The sequence below is a fragment of the Chinchilla lanigera genome, unplaced genomic scaffold (assembly GCF_000276665.1).
Source record: "Chinchilla lanigera isolate Chin_1 unplaced genomic scaffold, ChiLan1.0 scaffold00031, whole genome shotgun sequence".
Lineage (NCBI taxonomy): Eukaryota > Metazoa > Chordata > Mammalia > Rodentia > Chinchillidae > Chinchilla > Chinchilla lanigera.
The window spans coordinates 18,089,374-18,116,575 of record NW_004955432.1 but is presented as its reverse complement, the minus strand read 5'-3'; the positions used below and the strand labels follow the sequence as shown (position 1 = coordinate 18,116,575).

The 27,202-nt window shown below is 37.6% G+C and overlaps 1 protein-coding gene across 1 annotated transcript in view; it reads left to right on the top strand.

Moving 5' to 3' along the window:
- Positions 1–4,672: 4,672 nt before the first annotated feature.
- Thsd7a (thrombospondin, type I, domain containing 7A) overlaps positions 4,673–27,202 on the top strand; it is a gene marked incomplete at its 5' end in the record, with an annotated part of 215,631 nt that continues 193,101 nt past the window's right edge. Inside the window, 1 exon segment of the mRNA XM_005388151.2 lies at positions 4,673–5,498. Coding sequence (XP_005388208.2) covers positions 4,690–5,498 — 809 coding nt within the window.

The following is a 27,202-nucleotide window of genomic DNA, read 5'->3' as shown; positions in this document are numbered from 1 at the left end:
CTGTAGGTTCAATCATGATTACACTGCAACGTTTGCTTTCACTGGTACATTCATGCGTTTTATTCTTTGCTTTAGTGTCGGTAGGTATTTTTATAGATCTCTGTGGAGTTTCTTTTGGCTGTGCTATATTCTGGATCTCAAAGTAAATAGCGTACTTGGAATGAAAAAAAAAACACTGATATGAGTAGCTAGTTAATAAGAATCTGTGATACCGTTGTTCAAATGAGATTTAAATGTATTTGAATTTATAATTTATGCTCTTCCTAATTTTGTGAGAACTTTAAAGTTCTTACGCATTAGCAGTGTGTGAAAATCATGCAGGAGTCTTCTTAAGCCCAGTCTTGCTCTTCCTGTGTCACTGACACCAGCCATGCCCTATATGCTGAGATCTGCAAACTACTTTCTTTCCTTGGTGAACAAAATAAATGAGGCAATTCACCTAAAAGCAAGCCAGGAAATTAAAAGACACAATTAAAACATAACTTTTTTATTAAATTAATGAAAATGCAAAGTTTTTATAGATATAACTATAATCAAACATGCAAAAGATATGCATATACATGCACACTGTGTGATAAATCATGTAGTCAATAAGAAATATCAGGATAACAGTTATCTTTTACAATGAATTCTAAATTTAGAACGTGTCTAATGAAGAGTTTACCTGTCAAATGGTAATTTTAAATCAGTTTTTCAGAAAGTTACTGTAATCGACCAATCAGTCTCTGCACTGGCATCAAGATTGTGAAAAGATCAATAGGAAAAATAGGTGTTCAAAGATATTTGTAGCTGGGAAAATTTAGCTCCTCAAGACTAGAAAATAACATATTCCCTGGACCCATTAGGAAGTACATTTGTATTCTTTACCAAGTTGGAAAAGAACATTTGATCCTTAATTTTATAAGTAAGATAACAACATTTTAAAACTTTTGTTAACTTTTTCTTTTAATTTTTAAGGCATTTACACACTTTCAGCAAATAGTTTATATGTAGTTGAAACTTATTTCTGAAAATGGGATCTATAAATTGTTTAGAAGGCAAAGCACTTTCTATCTAGTAAGAAATAGTAAAATTGACACCTATGATAGCCTCTAATCTCTCAAAGTGATGTCAAAGTGGATATTTAGTTATACCAAAAATGTAATAATATTAAAAGTAATAACAGAAAAATTACACTGTGGATTCAAATTATAATTTAATATATACCTGTATTTTAATTAATAACATATATTACTAGTATCACTTCACCTATGAAATAAATAGATAAAAATCAAGTCTTGGATCAACAGTCATATGCTGAGCTGGCATCTTTTGTCTTTATTAATTTGCCTATAAGCCTGCATTGATCTGTTGAGCCAAAAATTAATTTGAATTATTTTCTTGATTTGGCTTCTGATTTTATTCATTTTCTTGGTAAATATTGTTGAGCGTATTTTAAGTGCATGGCCTACCATTGTTGCAGAAGACAGAAAACACCTCTTCTCAAGGGGCCATGGAGATATTTTTATTTTTGGTACCAGGAATCGAGTGCAGGACCTTGTGCTTGCCAGGCACTCTGCTGAGCTGTATCCCTGGCCCCAGGCCATAGAGATAGACTCATATGACAAGCAGGCATTTGGCAATTATTCCATGAACTCGCTGAAATTGTGCATTACATGGGAAGCATGCAGGGTGCTCTGACAGTGAGGTAGGGTGTACTCTCCGATACGATGGAATGAACCATCAGTCATTCTCCCAGTAACCGGCATTCACACGTATTTTAGAGGAAAGAAACTTCAAGGTCTGGAGTTACGCTAAAATTTTATGTATATATTTGGCATCTTCAATAATCCATTTCCTGTCTAGGATAATTCCTAGATGCAAGGTTTAGCTAATATTTTATAGTTTAATTTCCTAACTAAGTTTCTTTTAAGGAACAATATTCGGGGTATATGTGTTTTCCTTGCACAGCAATAGCACACAAACTTGAAGTCAATTCACAATTATACTTTCAGATTTCTATACTAAAACCTTAATTTCATTCATTAATTAAATCATACCCAATTATGATAGAGTAACCTCCCAAAACATGTACAATGAAGTATTTTCCAGTGTAGGTTTGCTATAAACATCAGTCATTATTTTGAGCATACGAGACTAACTTCTAGTAGACTGCTTTAGCTGCTTTCTATTCGCTTCAGTAAAATACCTGACGCATATCATCAAGAGAGAAGAGCCTTATTTAGGCTCATGTTTTCAGCGTCTGCATGGTCAGCTGGCTCCAAAGCAGACACGTCATGGGGGAAGAGCGCAGGAGGGTGAAAGTGCATAGCCTGGGCAGCCAGGAGGCAGAGAGACAAGTGAGAGTGCACTTTCGCAGCTCAAGGTCCCAGTGACACACTTCTTCCCAAGAGTTCCTATGCCTACCAGCACTTGCAGCTGTGCAGTTATCAAAGGCTTGATCTCTGCCCCTGTGATCCAACAGACTTCCAGAAATCTCACCTCTGAACACCTGAGCACTCGGAGGGGCATTTTCTCTCTAAATGATGACGTAGCTCCCGTCTGCTTAAACCAGCCTCATTACACAGTTAATTTCACCAGGGAAAAACAATGTGTGAAAACTTTCCTAATTGCATTTTGGATTTAGACTTTGAGTTCATACAAGACAAATATATAAATTTTGAAATTCAGATGTCATAGCAGGTACTTTGCTCCTAACTTGAGAGTTCAATTTAAATACATCTCGGTCTGCTGTGTGGAGGGTGAAAAATTAAGGTCCCTAATTTGTTCAAAGACAGTAGGGAATCAAAGATGTATGGAATTAATTCTTAGCTTTCACAGGTATTAATAAGTTTCTTTTATTGAGAAGCATCTTAAATTTTGCAATTCCAAAGTTGAACAATTAGCAGTTCTCTAAGAAAGCATTGCTAGCTTTTTGAGTAAATGTATTTTTCTTTGACAGAATAAAAATAATATTAAAATATCATCAGCTATATGCTGACAGATGCAACAAACCCACTGGCTTTTACAGGCTCATGAGACACTGATATCAGCACTCCAGGAAGACTTTTTCCTTAAATGTACTATAAACCCTTGATAGCCTTTTACATATGAACTTCCTAATACAATAATGTGAGCAGGTTTGCCAAATATCCAACACTTATTTTCAATGCAAAAATTACTAGTTAGTACAATATTTCTAATTGTTCCCTTTTCTAACTACAATTTGATTATACCATTTGTATGAAATTTTAAGTGCCTTTCCTAACAAACATTTAAATTAAACATAATTTTGCATTTTGATTGTGCATAGAGTGACACTTGTACAGAAGAAAATGTTTAAACCTCAATCTCTAAAATCTAGAATATAGCATGAGACTAAAAGAATTCATGTAAAATCCAGAATGATTTTGTTCTTCCTGACTCCTCTTTTCCTCATCAGTAGAATGACCACTGGCCTAGTCTCCTGGTTTTCACTTTTTAGCAGAAAAAGCCTCTTGGAGCCAAGCTTCTACGCATAATCTCTTTATGAAGGAAAAGAAGTAGTAGAAATAGGTGTATAAGAGTAGAATTGGTAAGGAGAGAGCAGGGTAGCAATACATGTGGAGGAGAAGAGAAGCCTAGAACCCACGGCCTGTCCTTCACCTTCCCTCAGGACCGGTGGAAGACAATCTCAGCTGTCAAGTAATTCCTTCAGGCCATGGGACACACTTAGAAAAGGACACACGTCCTTATATGATCTTTAAGTTTCTTCACAATTCTAAAATGTAATTCTCAACTTGTTAAAGCTTTGAAAATCATACCATCTACTTAGAAAAAGAAATAACATAGGAAACATAAGTTGTCTCTCTATTCTGAAAGGGGTTCCATGGTTAAAAGGGTTCCAGAATTTAAATCTCATACTAAAACCATCGGCTTAACTATCCCATGAATCAGCTCTGTAATAGGAAATAGTTCAAATTTAGGAAACGAATACGTTGATTAAGCCCCAAATAACATCTCAACAGAATGTTGAGATAGAGTCGTAGTTGAATTTAAATTGCTTAGTTGTCTCTATGTCTCATTGGGGGAAATACGAATAATTACTTTTCTGGTAAATGTAAAAGCAGGGGAGAAAAAGCAGAATGTACTTCAATGAAGATTGTTGCTTCTGCCTTTTGATCACTAGAAAGTCAACAGTTGAAACTGGGCCAGCACACACACAATACAGCTATTAGAGCTTTGCGATCATAGGTTATGGAACCATAAAAGAGATGGAAGCCAGCCTGTTCTACACAAAGCTGACTGCCAGGGCGAGGAAGCCCCTGAGGAGCACAAGAGGCTGTTTTCTTTGCCAGTTTCTAAAACAGAATTGATGAGTGTGAGGTAGGAGCGGCGGCTTCTCACCGCGACTAATTCCAGACGTGCTTTATGAAGAAGGATTGCTCAGTGTGTGAAACGCAGGAAAGAAAGGCAAGGAAACTGTCACTGATCCCCAAGCGCCGCAGGGTGGAAGGCCCAGCAGTGACCGACTGTACACAGGTGCTGTGGCCCAGGGCCTCTTGTGACGGTCCCCAGCTAGGACCCTCCCTGTCCCGCAGTCTCGCGCAGGGATGCATTGCCCAGGCTCGGGGAGGGGTTGCAGGTGCGGGGCCCGGCCGTGCACCCCCAGGCCTGCTCCCGCCAGCTCCGCTCACTCTCGTGTCCTCCGCAGGTCCCTGGGGCCGGTGCATGGGCGACGCGTGCGGCCCGGGCGGCGTGCAGACGCGGGCCGTGTGGTGCGCGCACGCCGAGGGCTGGACCACGCTGCACAGCAACTGCGAGCCGGCGGCCCGGCCGCGCGCGCAGCAGCCCTGCTTCCGCGTGTGCGAGTGGCACAAGGAGCTGTACGCCTGGAGGCTGGGGCCCTGGGGCCCGTGCCGGCCGGTGATCTCCCGCAGCCTGGAGCGGCCGCCCGGCTGCGCCCGCGGGGAGCAGGGCGTCCAGGTGCGCGAGGTGGCGTGCGCGCGCGGGGACCAGGAGCCCCCGGCCGAGGACAGCATCTGCGAGTACTTCGAGCCCAAGCCGCTGCTGGAGCAGGCGTGCCTCATCCCCTGCCCGCAGGACTGCGTCGTGTCCGACTTCTCGCCCTGGTCCGAGTGCTCCGAGACCTGCGGCAGCGGGCTGCAGCACCGCACGCGGCACGTGGTGGCGCCGCCGCGCTTCGGGGGCGCGGGCTGCCCCAACCTCACCGAGGTCCAGGTGTGCCAGGCCGGGCCGTGCGAGGCCGAGCGCAGCGCCCACAGCCTGCAGGTGGCGCCCTGGAGCGCATGTGTCCTGCCGCGCATGCGCGCAGCCAGGCAGGTGCGGAGGAGGGGCCGCAACCGCGAGCGGGAGCGCGGCCGGGGCGTCAAGGACCCCGAGGCCCGCGAGCTGATCAAGAAGAAGAGGACCCGCAACAGGCAGAGCAGACAGGAGGACAAGTACTGGGACATCCAGATCGGCTATCAGACCAGGGAGGTGGTGTGTGTCAACAAGACGGGAAGAGTTGCCGACTTCAGGTAAGGCTTATTTTCATGAGCCAGCGTCTGTCCGTCCGTCTCTCTGTCTGTCTGTCTAGAGCGTGCACACTAAAGACACTACAGTAGAACATTAACTCCCGCCCTGAACTTAGCAAATTGCAGGGTTCACCCTGAGCCGCAGCCCCACCCCACCCCTTTATTATGTCTTTTAAAACAAGCGCTCCCCAAGTCACTGAGGTGCTCTGATTTCCCTCAAAATTGTGACCCTCCTACCTCAGCCTCGCAGAGTGCTGGGATTACAGGACTACACTGCCACGCCTGGTTCAAGCAGGCCTTTATTTATTTATTTATTTATTTATTTATTTTTTGGTCTTTTCGAAACAGGGTCTTGCTATGCAGTTCAGGTTGGCCTTGAGCTCACTTTGTAGCCCATGCTGTCTCGAACTCCCAACAATCCTCCTGCCTCAGCCTTCCTAGTGCTGGGATTATAGGCGTGTGCCCCCCTGCCCAGTTTACAAGCAGGGCTTTAAAGGGTAGGAGTCTTGGTCTGCTGTATTGATTCTTTTATGAGTAATAGCATTGAATACTCAAATTAAATATTAAAACCTAGTAAAAGTATCCCCAAATTTAAGGTGTTTGAGCTTTGTGGGGTTCTTGATGTTTCTCTTCTATCCATTTTTCTTGCATTAATTTAAATATTTAAGTCTTATGCATGAATAGTTCTCCATGAGAAGTTTCTGCTCCCTTAGATCAGTGGTGCTGTTTTCGCACTATAATGACAGAAAAACAAAAACATTACCTAAGGGCAGGAGTATTGGGATTTTGAATATGGATGCGTATGTTAGTGAGTAAATAGAATAAACCACACTTGTAATCTCCCCCATTTTATAGCACTTTCAGAATTACCCTATAAACAAAATCTGATCTAAACAACAACCTAGGGAGCTGTACCTAAGAATAATTTTCTTGCATATTTTATATAATGGAATAACTCTCTCCAGAGAAGAGGACAGAAACCAGGAGAAAACTAAGGTAAGGAGAGGATATTTGGTCGCAAGTGGCCTAGCTTAGAAAACATAATTAATTGGCTGTGCTTCCTAGATGGAAATTATTTAACAAATTATCTTTGGGTACATAAGAATTGTGTTATGAAAGAGTACCTCATGTATGATTTATTTGTTGTGAAAATAATATTCACTGAGGATTACCCAAAGGATGTGATGTTCTCTGGACATTCTAAATTTTGCTCTTGGATAAGTCAGACCATCTGGGAGTGGCTTATCTGGATCATTTGCATAATTTCTTCTCTGAAATATTCATGAAGTTATGATCTAGACTAAACTGAAGAAATTATAGGATCATTACTCAGAATTTTATATCATACTTATTGCAGAAATGACATTGAGAGTGTCATCTACTTTATCATGCAGTCTGTTCTCTTGATTAAAAGCATAAGACAAATTTCACTGTCATTTCAACCCATATGCTTCTGGTGAACAGCTGGACTGTTTTCTTATGGCCTCTGGAAATCGTGCAAGAGCACACTTTTCTGTTTACTTTGGCTGTTGAGAACCTAGCTAGGTGTGTTGTTTACAAATATATCCCACTAACGTTATTGTTTTTCATGCTCACTGTTCATACTTTCTTGTCTAGTGATTTTGCTATGTACAGATTTTGCAGTCTGGTCAAAAGCCTCTTTGGGATAGGATATAGTTTAAATAAATGAGTAAACAAAAATAAGTTATTCCTCTAAGACAATAACTTTTTCTTGTGATAACATTGTGCTGTTTGCTATTTTAAGGGTATTGGATTGGCTGCCCCTACCTTCTTTGTACTAATGCGATTGTCTTTTATTTCAGCTGCATCACAATTTGTTCTTCCTCCAATCCAAATTTCCTGGTCTTGTTCATGGCTGGCTTTTTTTGTCTTCTTCTTCTACAGTTCCTTAAATTGTGTGTGTGTGTGTGTGTGCGCGCGCGTGCGCGCGCGCACGCACATCTCTGATTGTGTGTCGTATGTATCCTCCATTAAATCCTTATTCTTTTCTAATTATTTTTATTTTGGTTGTTTCTTGACCTTTTTTTATGGAGTATTGCAGTTTAACAAGTTTCTTGACTCCCTGTAAGTAATTGAATGAGCCTGCAAGGCACTTTTCCTTGTCTCCTGCTGTCACTGGCTTATAATGTGCTGGACATTTAATGTTGACTACTCAGTTAAGCATGTGATTAGGATAATATCCACCTTTACACAGAATCTAGTGTTCTCATCCCATTGTTTTAATTCGAAACATACTTAAAAACATGGAGATTGTCAGGTGTTTATATCCCATTAGAAATACCATGTTTAACTATTCCAGTAAAATAATAGTTATAAATATGTTCTGATTTACTAAGGTATAGATTAGGCTTTATGTTAAACAATTGAATTTGATTATTACTATTTTTCTTCAGTATGAATCGTCATGTATAATTGAGAAGGTTATTAAAGTCCTAGTGAAGAAGTCACAAAAATCATTTATTTTGAATATATCTTGCTCACACATTACGTTATGATATCAGTGACACTAACAGGTAAAATCAATAGAACTACCAAAGCACAGGGCCACAAATCAAGGATTTAATGATCAAATTTAAAATATTTTATCATGTAGAAGATAAAAATCATTTAATAAAGGCAAAAAATCCTTTTATAGTAACTAAATGAATTTAGCTAGATAAACCTGAGCATCTTAAAGAAACTGCTGATAAGCAAATAAAAACTTTAAGAATTGTGGCTAAAATGTCCAAATTAGAGATGGTAGATCTGTTCTGATTGCTACTTTCAGGCAGACTGAAATCAATAAAAATTAAAATGAATGAAAGTCCATTCTTTTATGAAAACAGGAGTCACAGTTTTGAACCACAGTTGATGCACGAGATTTTTTAATATAAAATTAGACCTGAGGGAGAAAACTAGAAGGGACATTGTATCTTGTCAGCTTTGATGTAATTTCCGAGCACAGCCTAATCTTTCTGAGGGCAGTGATGTCTCCTTAGATGTTAGTATGGGTCAGAAGGAAGGTCTGTGGAAACATTCTTGGTTCTATTTAATCCAAAATGGTAGACTAGGCAAAATGGTAGATCTTCCTTCCTGAGCAAGGAAAACTGCTATGCCATTATTGAAAACTGAGGACTACGAGCTTGACAGGCTGAAGGATTGAAGTGTTGAAAATCAGTGGAAGATAATTCAGAATCTCACTTGAGCAGAAGCATACTGTGAACCAGTGATTTCTAGGCTTGCAAATAGAATCTTACGTGGGCCAAGAGTTGATATGAAAGTTCAGCACACATTTCTCTAGGAAAACAAAGCAATTAAAGAAGTATAGTTTTCTGACCTCAGAAGGGGAGAGAATAAAATTGAATGAGTTTAAAAGTGACATAGCAGAGTGCAAAAAAGAAATGGAGAATTACAAAACAAGAACAGGAGTAAAAGTCACATAGGAAGCAATGAAAAGTGGAAACATTTAATGGTAACAAAAGTCAGTGAAATAGAACACTTTGAGAATAGTAAGTAGACTAATTCTTTAAAGAAATAATGGATATGGAAACAAACCAAAAGGGTTACTATATGAAACTGCAGTGTTCCTGAAGATAGGATCAGAAGAATTAAAGCAGAAAAAATACTAAGAAAAAGGTTTTCTGACATTAAAGAACACTTTGCCCACACACAATCGCACAGCACTAAAATTCTGCTAGAAAGAGCTAAAATAATCACTGATGGAAAAACTGATATAAGTTGATTTTTAATTTAGAAAAGAACAGAAAAAGCATTAAAGTGGAAGCTCTATTTGCTCGATTGTGAAATATGTGAAGCACTTCATTTAAACTAGAAAAATGAGACAGGACAGCACCTTATCACCAATTTAATTAACATTGTTATGTAAGTACTAGTTAATAGAGTTAAAAATGAAAATCTAGAAGTGGTAAAATTAATTTTTTCGTATATTTTAGTTGTATATTGGAAATCTCAAGAGAATCCTTTGCCAGTAAAACAGTTCAATAAGATATGTGAATATGAAAGTGATATCCAAAATCCAATATATTCCTTCGACACAAACACAAAAGTATAAAGTAAACAAAAGGTTAAAATATCTTATTTACAATAGTATGTAAATAATCTTAATTATATAAGTTTTGCATTTGATGCTAGACTTGAAAAAGTGCCAAAGTGCATGGGTGCTGGTGTAGAACATTTAGCAGATATACCAACTGCCTTCCCACCGTGACTGTAAAATTTACTAGGGAAAATAAACATGTAACACAGGTCAGGAAAATTCTGAAAAATAAAAAGAGGAAAGACTAACTTCATAAGATTATGAAATGCATTATATTATGGTAATAGCAATAATAATGGCAACAATTTTATGCTGGTAAATTTTATTCTGTTTTATGCTGGTAAATTTTATTCTGAGTACATCAAACAGAATAGGGTCTACAGAAAATATTACCCTAACTCTAAAATGTGTGATCTTTGGTGAAGGGACTGTTCTGGTTTTGGGGAAAGATAGAGCCTAATGAATTTCTCTGGAGGAAATTAGTTTCGCAGATGAAGGAAGAAGGAAGGAGCAAAGACAAAGGTTTGATTCCCTTTGTCACTTTTTATACTGAAGCTTGGGTTTGCTCATGACTTAAAAGTGCATTTTTTTAAAATATTAGGAGACAGCCAGGCATGGTGGCGCACACCTGTATTCCAGCCTGGGAGGCTGAGACAGGAGAATCATTGTGAGTTCGAGACCAGCCTGGGCTACAAAGTGAGCTCAAGGCCAGCCTGAGCTGCATAGTGAGACCCTGTCTCAAAAAGGACAAAAAGAAAAAAAAAATACTAGAAGACAACAGAATTTTTAAAGTCCTAAAATTAGGGAGATTATTCTAAATTAAGCTGCAGACTGCAGCGATCATACAAGAAAAACTTGTATTTCATTATATTGTCTTTTAAAAAGAACATTTTAAAATTTTTTATTTTAAAAACAAAAGAATGAAAATATATTAACAAACAGGCATCCGTTTACAAAATAGCACAAGAAAAATACAAGCAGTACTGGATTACAGAGAAGGTGACAGTGACAGGAAATTAACATTGGTTACTGTATTACATATTGATAACTTCATAGTGGTTTCTCAGGAAAGAAAATATAGACATGAAAGATTGGTCAAATAATTAATCATTAACTATTCCTTTCAATAAAATGATATATCAGTAGAACAACTATATTAACTATCCTGTATGTACATATACACATAGTTTTTCCCTTCTTTCTTTTCTCTTTTCCCTCATCCCAGTTGCTCTTTACTTTTGCGCAGTATACTTTTGTTTCACAATGTCCATCATACCTCCTAATTTTTATTCACTCTTTCAAATTCTTACACTAGTGAGACCATAGGTTGCTTACACATGCAGGTCTGATTTATTTCACTTATGAATATGGTCTCCAGTTGTGACCATTTACCTATAAAAGCCTCAAGTTTATCTTTCTTTATAGCTGAGTAATATTCCATTATATAAAAATGCCACAATTTTCTTATCCAATCCTCAGTGGATGGACATTTGGGTTGCTTCCACAGTTTAGCTATTACAAATTGTGTTGCTATAAACATGGGTGGACATATATCGCTGTGATATGATGTTTTCAGATAAAAAGAACATTTTGTTTAGAAGGGAAAAGTTACATGTATGAGCTTCTAGAGTTTGTGATTGATTCAGAGTCCGGGGTTGGGGTTATGGGTGTGAGTACTACACCTGCCCCGGGGTGGGCAGCCTGCATACAGTGTAAGGGAGGGAAAGAGGCTCATACTCTGCCACTCCTCCCATTTTGCTCTTGCTGCTTTTGCTGTTTTCTGATGCCATGAACAGTTGCCCTCTACCATGTGCCACTCTGCCTCAGAGCCAGCTGACTATGGACTGAAAGTCTCACAAACTGTGAGCTAAATAAACCTCTCCTTCCTTCATTTTGGGCATCAGGTATTTTGTCTCAGCAATGAGAGAAAAGTAACTAAGACAATATATTAAAATTCAGATAGCAAATTTAAAAAAATGAAATAGATATCATCAAGAAAGGGTCACTTTTCTCAAAAGGCAAAAAACTCCTACAGATCCTTAAGAAAAAAGGTTTAAATTATTTAATATATATATACCAGCAAACAATGGGGACATATCACAGAAAATTATGCTAATCATGAGTCCTAGAAATAAGGATATTTAGATTTCATTTTTACCTGTTAAAATAGCATATGATGTTTGATAATTGCACAAAAATCACTAAGACAGTGCACAATTTCAGTGATTCTCCAGAAGGACAAAGAAGATGCAGCATATGGTTTCATTCATGGCTAATATTTATTACAATTAAGGGATAAAAGACAAAATAAGCAAAGGGAGCGTGTGCATGGGGACGTACAGAAAAATCAGATGCAAAGCTCCTGTTTATGCAAACAGATTAGGCAGAGTAAGCCACTCAACGTGACAATTTTATATCAGTGTAGGAAACATTCCCGGTTATGTTCCCATGTGCCAGCCAACTGCCGAAGTGCCAGTCATTCAGGAAAGATTGATTGATTGATCGATTGATTGTTTTTTATTTTTATTTTGTACTTTGGAATGAACCAATGTCATCACACTGAGGTACATCTCCAGCCCTTTTCTACATTTTATTTTGAGACAAGGTCTTTCCAGGTTGCTAAGCTTGCTATAGCACGCCCAGGCTGGGTGAGTGCTTATGATCTCCCTATGTCAGTCTCCCAGAGTGCTGGGATTCTAGGCCTGGAGCACCATGCCTGGCTCAAACACGTTTTTTAAGAGTTGAAGTGTCAGTCTGTTGTATTAACTCTTGTATGAATAGTAATACTTAATATAATAGAAACGAGGGGGAAGAGACACTCTCAAATATTCTTGGTGGGGCAAAAATTGATACAACTTATCTGAAAAATAATTTTACAATGTGAATCACTAGAAGAAATGTACATTTTATTGACAGTGATTCTATTCTTGGAATATCTTCTGGAACATATCTCTAAGAATAAAAATATATATATATATATATTACTTTCATTATAGCATGATTCATTACTAAAAATAATCTAAATTCCACCAATAAAATAGGTTAAATAATGGTGTTTCCATGTATGGAAGATATGGAATTACTATCAAAGGGAATTATTGCCAAAAGAGATATGTGACTTCTACTTAAACTAGAAAGAGTAAAGGCAGTTTTATTCCACTTGACTGCCTGGAAATCAACTCGAAACACCGTGAAGTGAGTTAAACATTTTTATGTGCTACAAAAACAGGAAGGTACAGAAATGAGAAAAGGAAGTTATGTGATAAATGTGGATCTAAACAATAGAGGAGATCAGACATGGAGCATGAAACGGACTCCCCTGAAGTATCGAGTACTCGATCTGGGAAGTATGGAGTACCTGATTTGGGAAGAGCACCTGGGTGCTCTTTGGGTTGTCTCAGTGGGGTGGAAGGCAAAGACAGCCCACAGTGAAGAGCTAGCTTCACAGGCACAGTGCAGCGGGATGGAAGTGAGGGGCAGGTGTTGCTTCCCTGGCCTCCTGGCTGAGGGAAGATGGAGATGAAGCAGAGCGGCGAGGAGAAGCAGCAGCCGCCTCCAGATGGCAGCGAGCAGGACCCCCATTTGAGGCATTGCCCTGAGCCACCTCTCCCTCTGCAGTGCTGCAGGGGTCCCAGATCACCCCCTGCTGAAATAAAGAACTCATCCGCATGTCAAAGGCACAAGTTTCAGGAAAAGCTATGACATCTGTGTGTGCAACATAGGAAATATTTGGTGGAAGGACTCCTGACTTTCAAAACTAGCTTCCATTTGAACTGGTATGGTGTCCCAACACACTGGGAGGCTGAGGCAGGAGGATCATGAACACAAGCAAGGCCTGGGCAACACAGACACTTAGTGAAAACAGACAAGCAAACAAAGGGCAGGGGGGCAGCGAGGGATGTAGCCTAGTGTCAAGGCCCTCATCCAGTACCAAAACAATCTTCCATTTGAACACATTTTGTCTCACCAGGCAACTATTAATTGTGATTAAAAGTCCAGTGGAAACATGATAAAGAAATGTGGGAAATTTATCCTAGTAAACTCTTGAGATAGTAAGACAGAATTAGGATTCTAAAAATATTTTTGTGAGCCAAAGGAAGTAGATTTATCCAGCTTCTAGATAACACTACAAAGCAAATAATTCAGGCACAAATTCTTCAGTATGAAAAATGAAACTCTAGTACCCCCCCAAAATAGGCACTTTGGCCTATTTGTCTCTTATTTCTGTTATCAAATTCATATCTTCTTTTAGGTCTGTATATAAGTTCAACCACAGCGTTTCTGATAGAAATAAATAATACTATCTTAAGTGGCTTTCTGATTATTTTTTCTGAGGCTTTTCTGATACAGCCTCTCTCCTCTTGAAAATAAAAATTGTTGATCAGAAAATTATATTTCTTCTGGACACAGTCAGTCTCTGAGTGCTTGGTTATTATTTTACCTGAGGAGGCCAGCTAGTCACTAATCCTACCCTCTGTTCTCCATTGCTTTCTAGAATGCGAATAGGAAATCTGAATATGAAGCTCCTGGCTTTGCAATCATGTTAAAATTGGCTGAATGAATGAGAGCAATTAGAAAACACTAAATAAGTATAGAGAAATCTAAGAATTCATGGCTACACTGTATTGAACAAGTCACCTACACTTCAGGAGACTCAGTGTTTTAAACCATGTGTGGAGGGGCAGTGGTGAGAGAAAAACAAGGCTGAAAACTGTAAAATCCTTCCACCCTTTCTGATTCTAATGAACCCTGAACAAAAGCCATGCTCCAAATAATTGCGGACAGGCCAGACGTGGAGGCGCATGCCTGTAATCGCAGCACTCGGGAGGCTGAGGCAGGAGGATCGTTGCGAGTTTGAGACCAGCCTGGGCTACAAAGTGAGCTCAAGGCCAGCCTCAGCTGCATAGCGAGACCCTGTCTCAAAAAGACAAAAAAAAAGTACAAAACAAACAAATAATTGTGGACCTAAAATCCTATGCATCTTTATTGGCAGATAGTTGAATTTTCCACACATTTCACAAATCAGTTGCTACTGAAACATCAGGGTGAATGTAGATGCTGCCCATGCAGAGGAACATAGCTCTCAACGGGCTTGAGAAACTGCAAGGGTTTCTACAGGTGATGCTCGCCAGGGATCCAAGACCCATTTCCACACTTCCTCTGTAGGTTTTTATAAATTTAATCCCGTCTTTACCAAATGAAGAGAGAAAAAGGCCCACTATCTAAAGCAACACTGACTGTTCTTAGGTTATTCAGAATCCATTTATAAAATCACTATTTCTCATGCAAAAATCGCATGCTCTTATATTCTAAAACTCCATTTCATATGAAAGTGCTGCCATGCCTTCTTAGTACTCGTCCACATTTCTTGTGAATTTTGCCTGTTACCTGTTGAACACACACATGCCAGACTAGAGAAACAGAATCAGAATGTGCACATACTGAAGCAGGAAGCAGATCACTGAGAAGAAAACCTTTCCTTCGCTTGGAATGTAGCACTCACTGGGAAGTACCCAGCTATGCCTCCCTTTTGGTCCGTCATCTGAACTCTGAGCAGAACATTCATTGGCTTCTTAGTGTTCTTCTTTCTGGGGGGATCTACCCGCAAGAAGCCACAGCGGTATGTGGAGAGGGAAGCAGAGAACTGGGGTGCTTCTCCCTGCTTGATCACTGCTCAGCCATTGTTGAGCTCCTCTAACAAAGACTGCGGCTCCAGCAGCCCTCTCTGCAGCTCTAGGACCACATTAGGCTCTGGCAAAACCTCCCTGATCCTTTTGTCACCTTAGGGCTGTAATCTTCATGTACTTGCTAGCCCTGAGGTGCCTCATCATTCCTTGACGATCCTTACTCTTTCATTAATAATCCTTTTATTAAACTCTTCTGAACTACCCAGATGAGTTTTCAGTCTACATTCTTCTACTCCTAACTGACATATAATAGCTGCCGTAGAGCTCAGTATCAGAACTGCAGAATTACTTCTGTGTCATTGTTACTTATTAATGGGCTATGGATTTATTTATTTTTTATGCAACAAAATGAAAGGCACCAAGGCATTCCATACACTGGAATATATTGGCAAAGCACAAGGGAGAAACCCAATTCTCAACAGCCAGTTTTTGACTATAGAAAGAATGGTACAAAATAATCAGTGATTAAAAGTCCCTATTTGGGCACCAAATACTGGGATAATAGCCCTTAGTTGTAGGCTGATCAGGCCTGCAGTCTCCCAAATGAATGGACAGCGAAGGCTTGAATAAAATGATACAATTAAAATGATTTTAGGGCTCCAGGAGGGTCTAACTCCCTTACAAACTTCGAGATTCTCTGGGTTAAGACAAAGACTTTTTTGGGCAGTCCGTATTTATTTGGTTTTCAAACAAAGGAAGGGGATATTCAAGAAAATACAGGAATTTGAGCAGGACCTTGGGAGAATTTTCCCAAGAAGTAAATCATGCCAATCAGGAGAACTACCTTATCTTTAGGTTGGTATTTATTGTAGGAGTGAGATGCCTGCAGCTGCAGTCTCCTTTTAGTTAATTGGGGTCGGAACTAGACCAGACGTCCTCAGCTGTGGCCTTGCCTTGTCCTTTGAGGTGTCACAGCTTCACAAGCCAATACAGGCCTCAGGGTGAGCAGGGACTGACAGAGGTTTACTTACTATGAGCCCACTGCCCATCTTCAGACAAGGTGCCTGAGCTTCAACTTAGGCACTTACAACTCACAAGTAAACATGGAAAGCCAATTGGTTAATATTAAATCCTGCTCAGAGCCACTCTGTGGTGGTCTCCAACAATCAGTAAAATATGAAGGTTCTATCTTCTGTCTGTAGAGGAGGGCAGTGCATGCAAGTGTCAGAGGCAGGGGGGTCTTCCTGGATGCAGTGGGCAGGATCAGGCGTGGCCACCTGGGTGGAAGGCTGCGGAGTTAAGGCTTAGTAGGTACAAGGGTTGAGCAGGGTGGTAAAGGAAAGCAGGAGACTGGCAAGACCAAAAAAAGGCATTGGAGACATGGGGATTTGCATCAGGTCATGGTTCATTTGGCAAAACTATGAGGCGCGTATGTTGTTCAGACCCCAGATTAGGCTAGGAAGAGAGGATGATCTAGCTTAGGTGTGAGGCCAAAGAAACAGGCCCGGAGGTGCAGTGTAAATGTTTGGATTTTACCCTCCAGGTCCAAATATCTCCACTTGTGTTAGTAAAAGTGTTTTGATCACAAACTGATATATGTATATTTCTTCACCTATGAATTATAAACAGCTGCTATTACAAAATAAATGCATTATTAAAAACAAGAATAAAGGAAATAATATTATAATTTATAAATATTATAAATAATATAAATATAATAGAAATAATATAATAAATATTACATATAAATAATATATAATATAAATATTATAATTATAAATAATATATTTTGCAGATTATTATGACTTCATAGTATCTTTAGGATTAGGCACATTATTCCTGAGGATGTGCATTATTACCAGTTTTATTTTTATCTATATATACATTTTGTCTTATGAACGTATATTTTAAATAATATGTATTTATGAATATATATGTATTTTACAATGTAAATAAAATGAACTTTCTTATATTACAAGCAGAGATCATATTCCTTTATTTTCATTCTCTAACACATTACAATCCTTTAGTCAATGAGCAAGTATTGATTAAGCAGTTACTATGTGTCTAGTTCTTTGCCAGATACAAATATAACTGTGGTGATATAAAATACAACTTATTAATTTTGCCTTTTATGATGCTAGTGATCAAACATAGATCATTGTGTATGCTAGGCAAGTGCTTTACTACTGAGCTACAACCCCTAAAATCAAACTATGCATCAGAATAATTTTTAAAAGTCACTATGTATAAAATAAAATACATATCATTAGTCTTATAGATTACAAAACTTTAGTAGTAGAGGTTTTGAGTAACTTGCCCAAGTCACCCCCAAACAAGCAAAAATCCAGAGGTAGGAGATAAATAAGGAAAGCATACATTTATCAACAGTCAGTTAAAATGAAGCATATGCATGCTCATGGGCATAGAATACTAGAACAACTAAACAAGACAAATGTCCAGAACTGCATATGGTCCACTAGATCAGCATCAGGACCCCAAATCACTGCTGTGGTCAGAATTATAAAGCAGGATTTCTACTTTTTAAATGTTCCATTCAGTATCCTTCACTAATGGTGATGTATTTTTTCTTCAAATTTATGATTCAAATTTATGCACTCCTCCCATCCTGATGTTTATATAAATTATTATCCAAATGTGTGTCTATTTCCTTCTGTATTCCCCTGAACTTAAACAAAAAGATATGGTTTATTCCTTGAATAAAAAGATATTGTTGTATTGGAAAAACTTAATAGCTCACTCATATTATTTCAGGTCCTAGGTTTTATTAAAAATTTTATTTCATTAAATATTGAAAGTTTTCCCAGAATTTATAACATCTATTATGTAAGCATTTATACCAAAACATTATCTACTTATGCATACATTTTAGTCCATGTATTAACAATAGATAAATGGCCGGATAAACTATTTCATGAAAGAAAGGCAGCATTAATCTGTATAGTCTCTGTTCAACTAAGACAATGTTTTTGCACACAGTATAATCAGCTGTGAGAAAATGTTGAAGTTCTTAAATTTAAGAATCTTCCAGTTTTAAAATTAGAGGCTTTTAGTGAATAATAGAGAATCAGTGGAGACCTATAGTAAAATGAAAACATTCATGAAAGAAAAAACGATATGTGAAAGAATGTCAAGAGATTTGTTTCATTCAATTAAGAGAAGAGTAGATTTATGTTCATTTCATTCATTGCATATCATTTAGCATGTACCTCAATATGATGGTACCAGGTTAACACTAAAGAAATTCTTTGGCAAAATATATACTGTGTTAAAATTAGAAAATACGCCTTTTTATAGTATTGCAAATGCACTTTGTTTTTGAGCATTTGTTCATTGAGTTTAACCTTGCTTATTATAAATGTCTTTACTTATATTGTTCATCACTTTTTTTTGTACCGGAAATCGAACTCACGCCCTCCTGCTTGCCAGGCAGGCACTGTGACACTGAGCTATGTCCCAGCTGTCACTTTCTTTTACATCTTGAAGCCATCAAGCTATTTGGCCATCAGTACTACTTAGCTGGGTACGGCGTTGGCAAACTAAGGGCTAATGTCAGTGTCTACATATGAACTTTTAGCAATTTGAAAAATGTCCAGGTGACCAGCTGTGTCACTTACCAGCTTCTAAGGCAAGACTATCTTGTCATGGCTAGACTTCTTCATCTCACTTTAAAGCTCTATCACTTCCTACACGTATTTTTCAAAACCACTTTATCGAGGTATGATGGCATCTATTAAACCATACAGATTTTATACACAGTACTGTACTGTATGCCAATGTTTTGATCCACTGTATACTACATGTACAATATTGGTCCCATAAGTTTATAATCATCTAGTGACATAGCTACTGTAAGAGCAACACATTACTCACATATTTGTAGTGACACTGGTATAAGCAAACCTTCTGCCTTGACATTTAAATAAAAGTATAGCAAATACAAGTACGTGCACTAAATGTGTAGTAGGCTCCACTGTGTAGGTTTGTGTAAATGTATGCCCTGACACATGCACATGGATACAATCAACCAAACGTGCATTTCTCAGAATGTGCCTCTATCTTAAAGCAACACGTATCTGTACACATTTAGCTCGGTTTGGGGACAGGAATATATCTTTGAAACCGTTAGGGTCATCAGTATATACTTCACCTCCCAAGGTTTCCTCTGGCTTTATTATTATCATTATCATTATTATTACTATTAATTAGTATTATTTTGCATTGTCAGCATACCTCACAGTAGAGCTACCCTCTTAAAACATGTAAGGATACAGTACAGTATTGAATACTTTTTAAGTGAGGAATCTATCACAGGACATTTGAGCAAAAGGAGGATCTTGAGTAGCACTTTAAACTTTTAATGTTTAAAGATACAAGAAGCAACTTGTCTAATGATTCCCCCGCATAAACTTTAAATAAGATCGTTCTGTTTACCTCACTTTTCCTGGTAGTTTCATGACTATCTTCCCCTGGACTTACTGTGTTAGGTTCTTTTGCTTGAGCAGTTGTAGGAGCAAGTTTCCTATGGGAACTCGCACTTCCTGGAGCAGGCCAGCTGCTGACTGGGGCAGTGACCTTGCGTTTTCTTGGCAGCAAAATTGACCTCACCCATTGTTTTCATTTCTTTGCTTCAATTCCACCAGCTTAGTGTTAATAATACCGATTTTCCTCTGATTTAAATATACAAAAAGGTTTTAAATCAGAGGAAATATTTTCAAAAGGAAAAGAATTCCCATAGGATGAGGAAATAAATCATTAACCACTGTTTGTATAACCTAATTAGGAATATTCTTAGTCTCTTAGAGTTTACTAACTGCATTAGAAATTTCACATGTTACCTATTTCATTTGCTTCTTAAAATTGTTCATCTCCTGAGCCTTATTTTATACAGCTAAACTTTTACCATACTATCTTCTTTATTTCTCTAAACTTGTGTCGTAGTGTCAATCTTATGAAGTTTTAAAGTATTTTTATTGGGGTCCTAGGCTAGAGGTAAGATTCTGGGGATCCCACAGGCCAGATTTGGCCATTGGGCAGACTCAAGATGAGACAGAGACAGAGAAGCAGCGTGAAACAAGAGAAGAATTTACACAGATGACCATCCTGGGAAAAAACAAGGAAAAGCAACTTGAGCCACATCTTCAGGTTCTGAGGAGAGTGTCAGGATTATTTAAGGGAAAGACAGAAGCAGGAGACAAGAAACAGTTTTAGCTTAGCTGTGCTCAGAGATCGTCACCTCTAGTCTGGCTCTGTGGGGTCCTACTGGCTTCAGTGAAAATTTTATTGCTCGAAGGTGCAATTTGTCTCTCATCCTGTAACTGAGAGTGTTTGAGGGGGCATCCTCTGTCCTCAGCATGTGGTAATCACTCTCACTTTTAGGGAATCCTTTTGTTCACATCAAGGGATGATCTGCCCACAACTGTCACTATTCCTGGAGTCTTGAAAATACCTTAGTTACGTTTTTCTTGGTTACATTTTCTTTCCTTACATTTTCTAGCTGTAAGAGGGAAGAGGGAATTTAGATAAATGAAGGATGAATCAGCCTTGTAATTATCAGCATTTAGGCACACACTTCTTCAGTGATTAAGTGTCTGTACGTGGATTTGAGTGGGAACCTGGCCCAAAGTTTAAAATAGGGAAGGAGAAAGCTGCAAATGCAAGTGAAGAGTCAATGTATGTTGCAGAAGCAGCCTTTACCTCACTGTTACAATATCTTGGCATGAAGAAAGGAAATGGTAGATGTGGGCTAAGTGAAATTAAGGGAGAATTGAAATGAATGGAATAGAAACTAATTTAAATTGAATTTGCCATAATTCGGAAAACACAGTTTAAAATGAAACACGCTGTGCCTCACTCCTCCTAGTGTTAACTTTTACAACTGTCAATCAGACCAGGAAGCCCTGTGCAGTCATGGTGTATGTGCTTTGCTGGGTCAGCTTACTTTCAGATTCACAAATCTGATTTCTGAAACTGCATTTGAACGACCAGACCCATTGGAAAGGAAACATTTCCTAATGTTATTTCTGAAGTTTCTCAGTAATAGCACACTGGTGACCAACTTTCACAAAGCTTTATCTAAACTCTTACTTTCATTGTGAGGCTGATAGCCCAGAGCCAGAGAAATGGATTATGGGTAGGAGTTGCCCTACCTTGTTTCTTGGGACAGAGCTGAATGGTTCTGTGGGCTTTTTTGTTTGTTTGTTTTTTGGCTGCCATGGAGATTTACTAACCGTGGCTGATGGCAAAGTACAGAAAAAATCTGGTTCCACCATCTCAAAATGAAATGTGCTGCCTCAGTTAAACCAGATCCATTCACCTTAGATAATTAGCACATCATCTTAGTTACTTTTTTGTCATTGCTGAGACAAAATATCCAACTCCCAAAATTAAGCAAGGAAAAGTTTATTTAGCTTACAGTCTGTGGAGGTTTTAGTCCATACTCAGCTGGCTCCAAGGCAGAGTGGCACATGGCAGAGGGCAATAGTTCATGGTGGCAGAACAGCAAAGCAACAAGAGCAAAAAGGAAGAGTGGCAGAGAAGAGCAAACCTCTTTCCCTGCCTTACATTGTAAACAGGCTACCCCCACCTAAGGGGCATGTAGCTCTCACATAATCTCCTTGCTCTCCTCTTCCACAGGCTCAGGATGTATACAAAGTAAGCACCCTGGCTCCCTGCTGAGTCACATAGTTGACCTTCTAAACTTCTCAAATTGAGATTATGATTTCTTTATTTTTTAAATTTATTTTTAAAATGAAAGAAGGAAAACATATTAACAATCAGACATAATGAACAACATCCCAGAAGGTTAAGGGCATGTCCTTTTTACCCCAAGGTGCAGAACTGCTGAGTCACTTAACCAAACCTCTAGACTCCTCAAGTTGACACAATGTATGAACCATAATACTCATGTTTTATGTCATTCATCTGGGGCTGTCTCTTAGATTCCTGTTTCCTACCCTCTGCTGACTCTTTATATCAGTATTTTAATTTTAAAACTTAGGTAACACACATAAATCATGCAAAATTTGTCTTTGAAATTTGCTTATTTATGCCTTGATAGAGAGGCAAAGATCTCAGATAAATGACTAACCACTACTGGGTAGAGTCATCATTATAAAATTACATTAAAATTTATATCTAAAAACTTGAAAATCTGATATACTGTAGTAACAACTTTTTCCTTTGTTTAATTTCTTTTTATTTTAAAGAGAATAAAAAATAATAAAAACAATACAGAATTTCAAAACAAGAAGATAGGAAATTAACAATGGCTGTTATATTGCATATTGTTATCTTCAAAGTAGTTGTTCACATTACCAGATAAAGGCATGCAAAATTGATCAAACATTTAGGCATTAACTGTTCCTTTCAAAAAACAATAGAAATTAGTACTACAACTATCTTAGCTATCTTGTGTATATATGTATTTTTTTCCCTTCCTTCTTTCTTTCTTCTATCCTTTCTGCCATCTCAGTTGTTCTTTCCTTTTGAGCAGTTTTCTTCCCTTTCACAGTATCTATTGTACCTTTTGGATTTTATTTACACTTTCAGTGTCTTATACTGGAGACAGTCCAGTGTTTACACACGTGGATCTGATTTATTTTACTTATGAGTGTGGTCTCTAGTTGCATCCATTTACCTGTAAAAGCCTCTAGTTTATCATTCTTTATAGCTGAGTAGTACCCCATTGTATAAAACTACCACCTTTTTTATCCATTCCTCAGTTGATGGGTATTTGGATTGTTTCCAAGATGTAGCTATGATAAACTGCACTGCTATAAACATGGGTGCATATACATTGCTGTGGTATGATGTTTTCAATTCTTCTGGAAAAATACCCAGAAGAATACTTGGGTTAAGTAGTATCTCTAATCCTTTTTTTTTTTTTAGTTTCTTTTAGTTTTACTTTTTTTTCCGGTACCGGGAATCGAACTTATGACCTCGCGCTTGCCAGGCAGGTGCTGTGCCGCTGAGCTAAATCCCCAGCCGCTCTAATCCTATTTTTCTGAGGAATCTCCACACTGATTTCCACAGTGGTTGTACCAGTCTTTCTCAGTTGTAATTCTTTGTCTTTGTGCTCTTGGGATTAAATACAAGTAGTGTGTGGTGTAATCATATCTTAGAAGTATTTATTATTTTTTGTAAAAAATGGAAATAGATTTCTTTTTCTGACTATAAAATATTACATTATTATCTTTAAACTGAAAACAGTATACTAAAATAAAAAGAAAAATGAAAAGCTGCCTAGAATCCAACCATCTTGAAATAAGTACTATTAACCTTTTTGTGACTATCATATTACATATATCCAATTAATAATTTTACATAAATTAGATAACAAAATATGTATCACATTTACTGCTTTATTCTTTCTTGCACTGTATTAACATAACAAGCATATCGCTGTTCCTCCATAGAGAATAAGTTATACTAAGAAGCTGCATTCATACATACGTATATGCACATCTAACATATTTTTTCAGTGTTTTCTTGGAAATTGGTTTTAAACTTTATACACATTTCCGCATCTTATTTTTTGCCAACTATATCATGTGGGACTCTTCTAAGTTCTCAGAATAGCTCTAACCCCTTCTTCTTATATTCTTTATTGATGAGCATTGACTTAATTTTCTGTTTTTATGGCTACTATGAACAAGCCTGCGATAAATATCCTCATATAAATGTCTGTGTGAGTTGGTGTTTTTATTTGTACATGGCAGATTCCCAGGTGTGAGATTCCTGGGCAGAATTAAATTTTAAAAGTTATTTCCAAGTGCTGTCCCAAAAGGTGGTAAAACCTGACATTTCCATTACCGATTTTTATCACTACTGTTTTTCTTCTGTCTTTTGTGCTGAAACTCATAATTGTTCCTAGCCTTTCACATGCTTAGTGATGTGACGTTTTTGCCTGAATTTTCATTCCTGAGGGTAGTGAATCTGAACATTTGGTCATTTATACATGGTCCTTTGCATTTCCTCTTCTCTTTTTTTTTTTTTTTTTTTTGGTACCCAGGAATCAAACTCATGACCTCAGCCTTGCCAGACAAGTGCTTATGCCTCTGAGCTATATCCCCAGCCCATTTCCTCTTCTCCAAATCTCTCTTTCTCCCCATATCTATCATATTTTATATATACATATCTTCTTTTATAATGTGTGTTAAGGTATATGTAAAATGACCAAATGATAGTATCTCTTTTGTTTGTAGTTTTAGCAATTTATATTAACTTATATTATTTTTTATATTATTTTCAATAATTGCATCTTTATAATATTCATGAAATGTTTTTAAATCTATCCATCATCCTTCAATTAATGTTTAATTTTTGAAATATCAAATATATGTTTCTTTTCTGTCTCAGTATCTACAGTTTTAGTTGAGTTTAAAGTGGCATTCCTAATCATGAATTATATAGTCTCCTAGTCTTTCTTGGAAGATTTATACTGTGTTGTTTTAATTTTAAATTTGTGCCCTTAATCAATCTGGGCTTTATTTTGTGGACGTGTAAGACAGCTTCATATATCATTTTCTCTCCCTTGGATATATGGCGGCAGGGAACTCATTTTGAATGTACCACATATTCCCCATTTATTTGAAATGTAAATTTCTCAGATTAGTTTGGATCCTAATTATAGATTCTCTATAGCACATAACTGATCCGTTTGTCTGCGCCTTTTCAAGGCCATGTATATTTTTCCACAGTCACAATATAATATTATGCTACACTAGGAATGGAATCTTCCCCTTCATACTCTCTCTACCTTATGATTTCCTAGTCAACAGTAAGGTCTTCACATCAACCTCTAAGAAAAACTATGCTGATTTCTAACTAGGATAATGTGTATTTAGGTTATCTAGAATTCCCATCTAGACTGAATTTTCTTTTCCTACTCCTTTTACAATGTATGCTGTATTTTAAAAATATATATGTTTTATGTAGATTCTGGCTATTTCTCACTGCATTAATTCTTAAATATTTTAGAAATGAGTTTTTCCCTTGGTGCTATAAATGCAACTTTTAAAAAAAAATTTCCAAGTCTATGTGCTTATTTCTAGAATAAAACTATAGCATTCATATGCTTAACCTAATCCACATTGCTAATTTTAATTCTAAAAAATGTTTAACATAATCTTTTAAAGGCAGTAAACTCAGAAGGTATAATGATAGCAAAGCAAATTTCTATTTATCTTTTTCAGTGTTTGTGTCAGTTATTTCATTTGCATCATATTTTTTATTTTCATGAACAAAGTTTCAACAAAGATAACAGGCAATAGAAAATGTTGTTCCTGGGGGATACGTTAAAGTTTACTGTAACAATTATTTTTAATTTTAGTAGAGGATTTAAAAAGTGATCGATACCAAGGCATTTAACAATAACATAATCTTTAAGTCCTATTGGTTTATCTTTAGAGTCTTGGAAATACTTAAAAGACCTCAAATTTATTTTCTGCTTTGTATTGAGAATAGTCTATGATGAAAATAATTAAAGATGAGAGTCTTTAGAACGTTGACCATGTTGTAGAATCTACACAAGTTGAATCTCATTTCAGGAAGTCAAAGCGTTAGTAGTTTAGACTTTGTGCTCCATTAATTCCTACGGGAGCTCTGATCTGGCAATGAGACCTATTGGTCTTCAAATACAGTAATACATGTTCTTCCTTTCTGATTACTAATTGAAGAAAGGCCCTTGGTAATGGCGATTTTCAATTAACTCTCGATCTCTTAAATGGCCTTTTACTTAAAGAGTAAGTTAAGCTTTTAATCAAAAAACATTACAGTTAATTTTATCTAGCTCACTTCCTAATTGGACAGACATTACCATCTAACGAAGGTAAAGCTAATGTAGCAACAAAGGCAGTGGTGATTGCTGTCAATCTGTGTAAATGGAATGTTAAGTAGTGTGAAGTATTAGTGTCCTTGGAAATAATAAAAATGTTAGAAATTTATTTATCTATTCATGGTCTCTGCTGGCCTTCACTGAATAAAGTTATAATCTGTGTGCTTCCAATAGAATTAGGAGTGGTTTACAATCATAAAGCTAAATGAGTGAGTAAATGAATGAATGATATGTACATCTATAAGGATAATTATTAAAAGGAGAAGGAAAGTGTTATATGAAATTTTTATTTTATTTTATTTTATTTTATTGTTGGTACTGGGAATCAAACTCAGGACCTTGCACTTGCCAGGCAGGTGCTTATGCCACTGAGTGATATCCTTGGTCCTATATGAAATTTTAAAAACCCCTTTGAAACATGGTTATAATAATCCAAAGCAAAAGTTAGAGTGACATTCCCAAGTAGCTAATATAATGATTTTGTATTGAAAATATGTGTTTTCAGAAGACTTAGAGATCATACAGCAGTGATGCATGCATACCCATGTTTACAGCAGCATAATTCATAGTAGCTAAATGTCGGAAGTGGCCTGTATGTCCATTAATAGATGAATAGATAAAGAAATTGTAGTATTTACACACAACGGAGCACCATTCTGTCATAAAGATAAACCTGAGTCATTTGTAGGAAAATGGACGCATCTTGAGATTGTGATGTTAACTGAAATAAATCAGACACACCAGCATAAATTTCCATGGTTTCTCTTACAGGAGCATCCTGAATTGTAAATAAAGAGAAATTGAAATAGATCATAGGAAGTAGGGAGATACATCTTTCTCAAATGGGAAAGGGACTAAAGGGAGGGGAAGAGGGAAAGATAGGTGAAAAAGAAAGTGGGAAGTGTATATTCAGGGACCAGCTCCACACCAGGGACAGAAACGTCGTAGACCGCAGACATGCACTAATAAGAAATGTGTATGGGGGGCTGGGGATTTAGCTCAGCGGCAAAAGCGCCTGCCTGGCAAGCGCAAGGTCGTGAGTTCGGTTCCCGGTACCGGAGAAAAACCAAAAAAAAAAAAAAAAAAAAAAGAAATGTGTATGTGTGTTGCAAAAGTATTCTTTTGTCAACTGCTAGTGAATGTTGGAAGCATATATTTATACAAA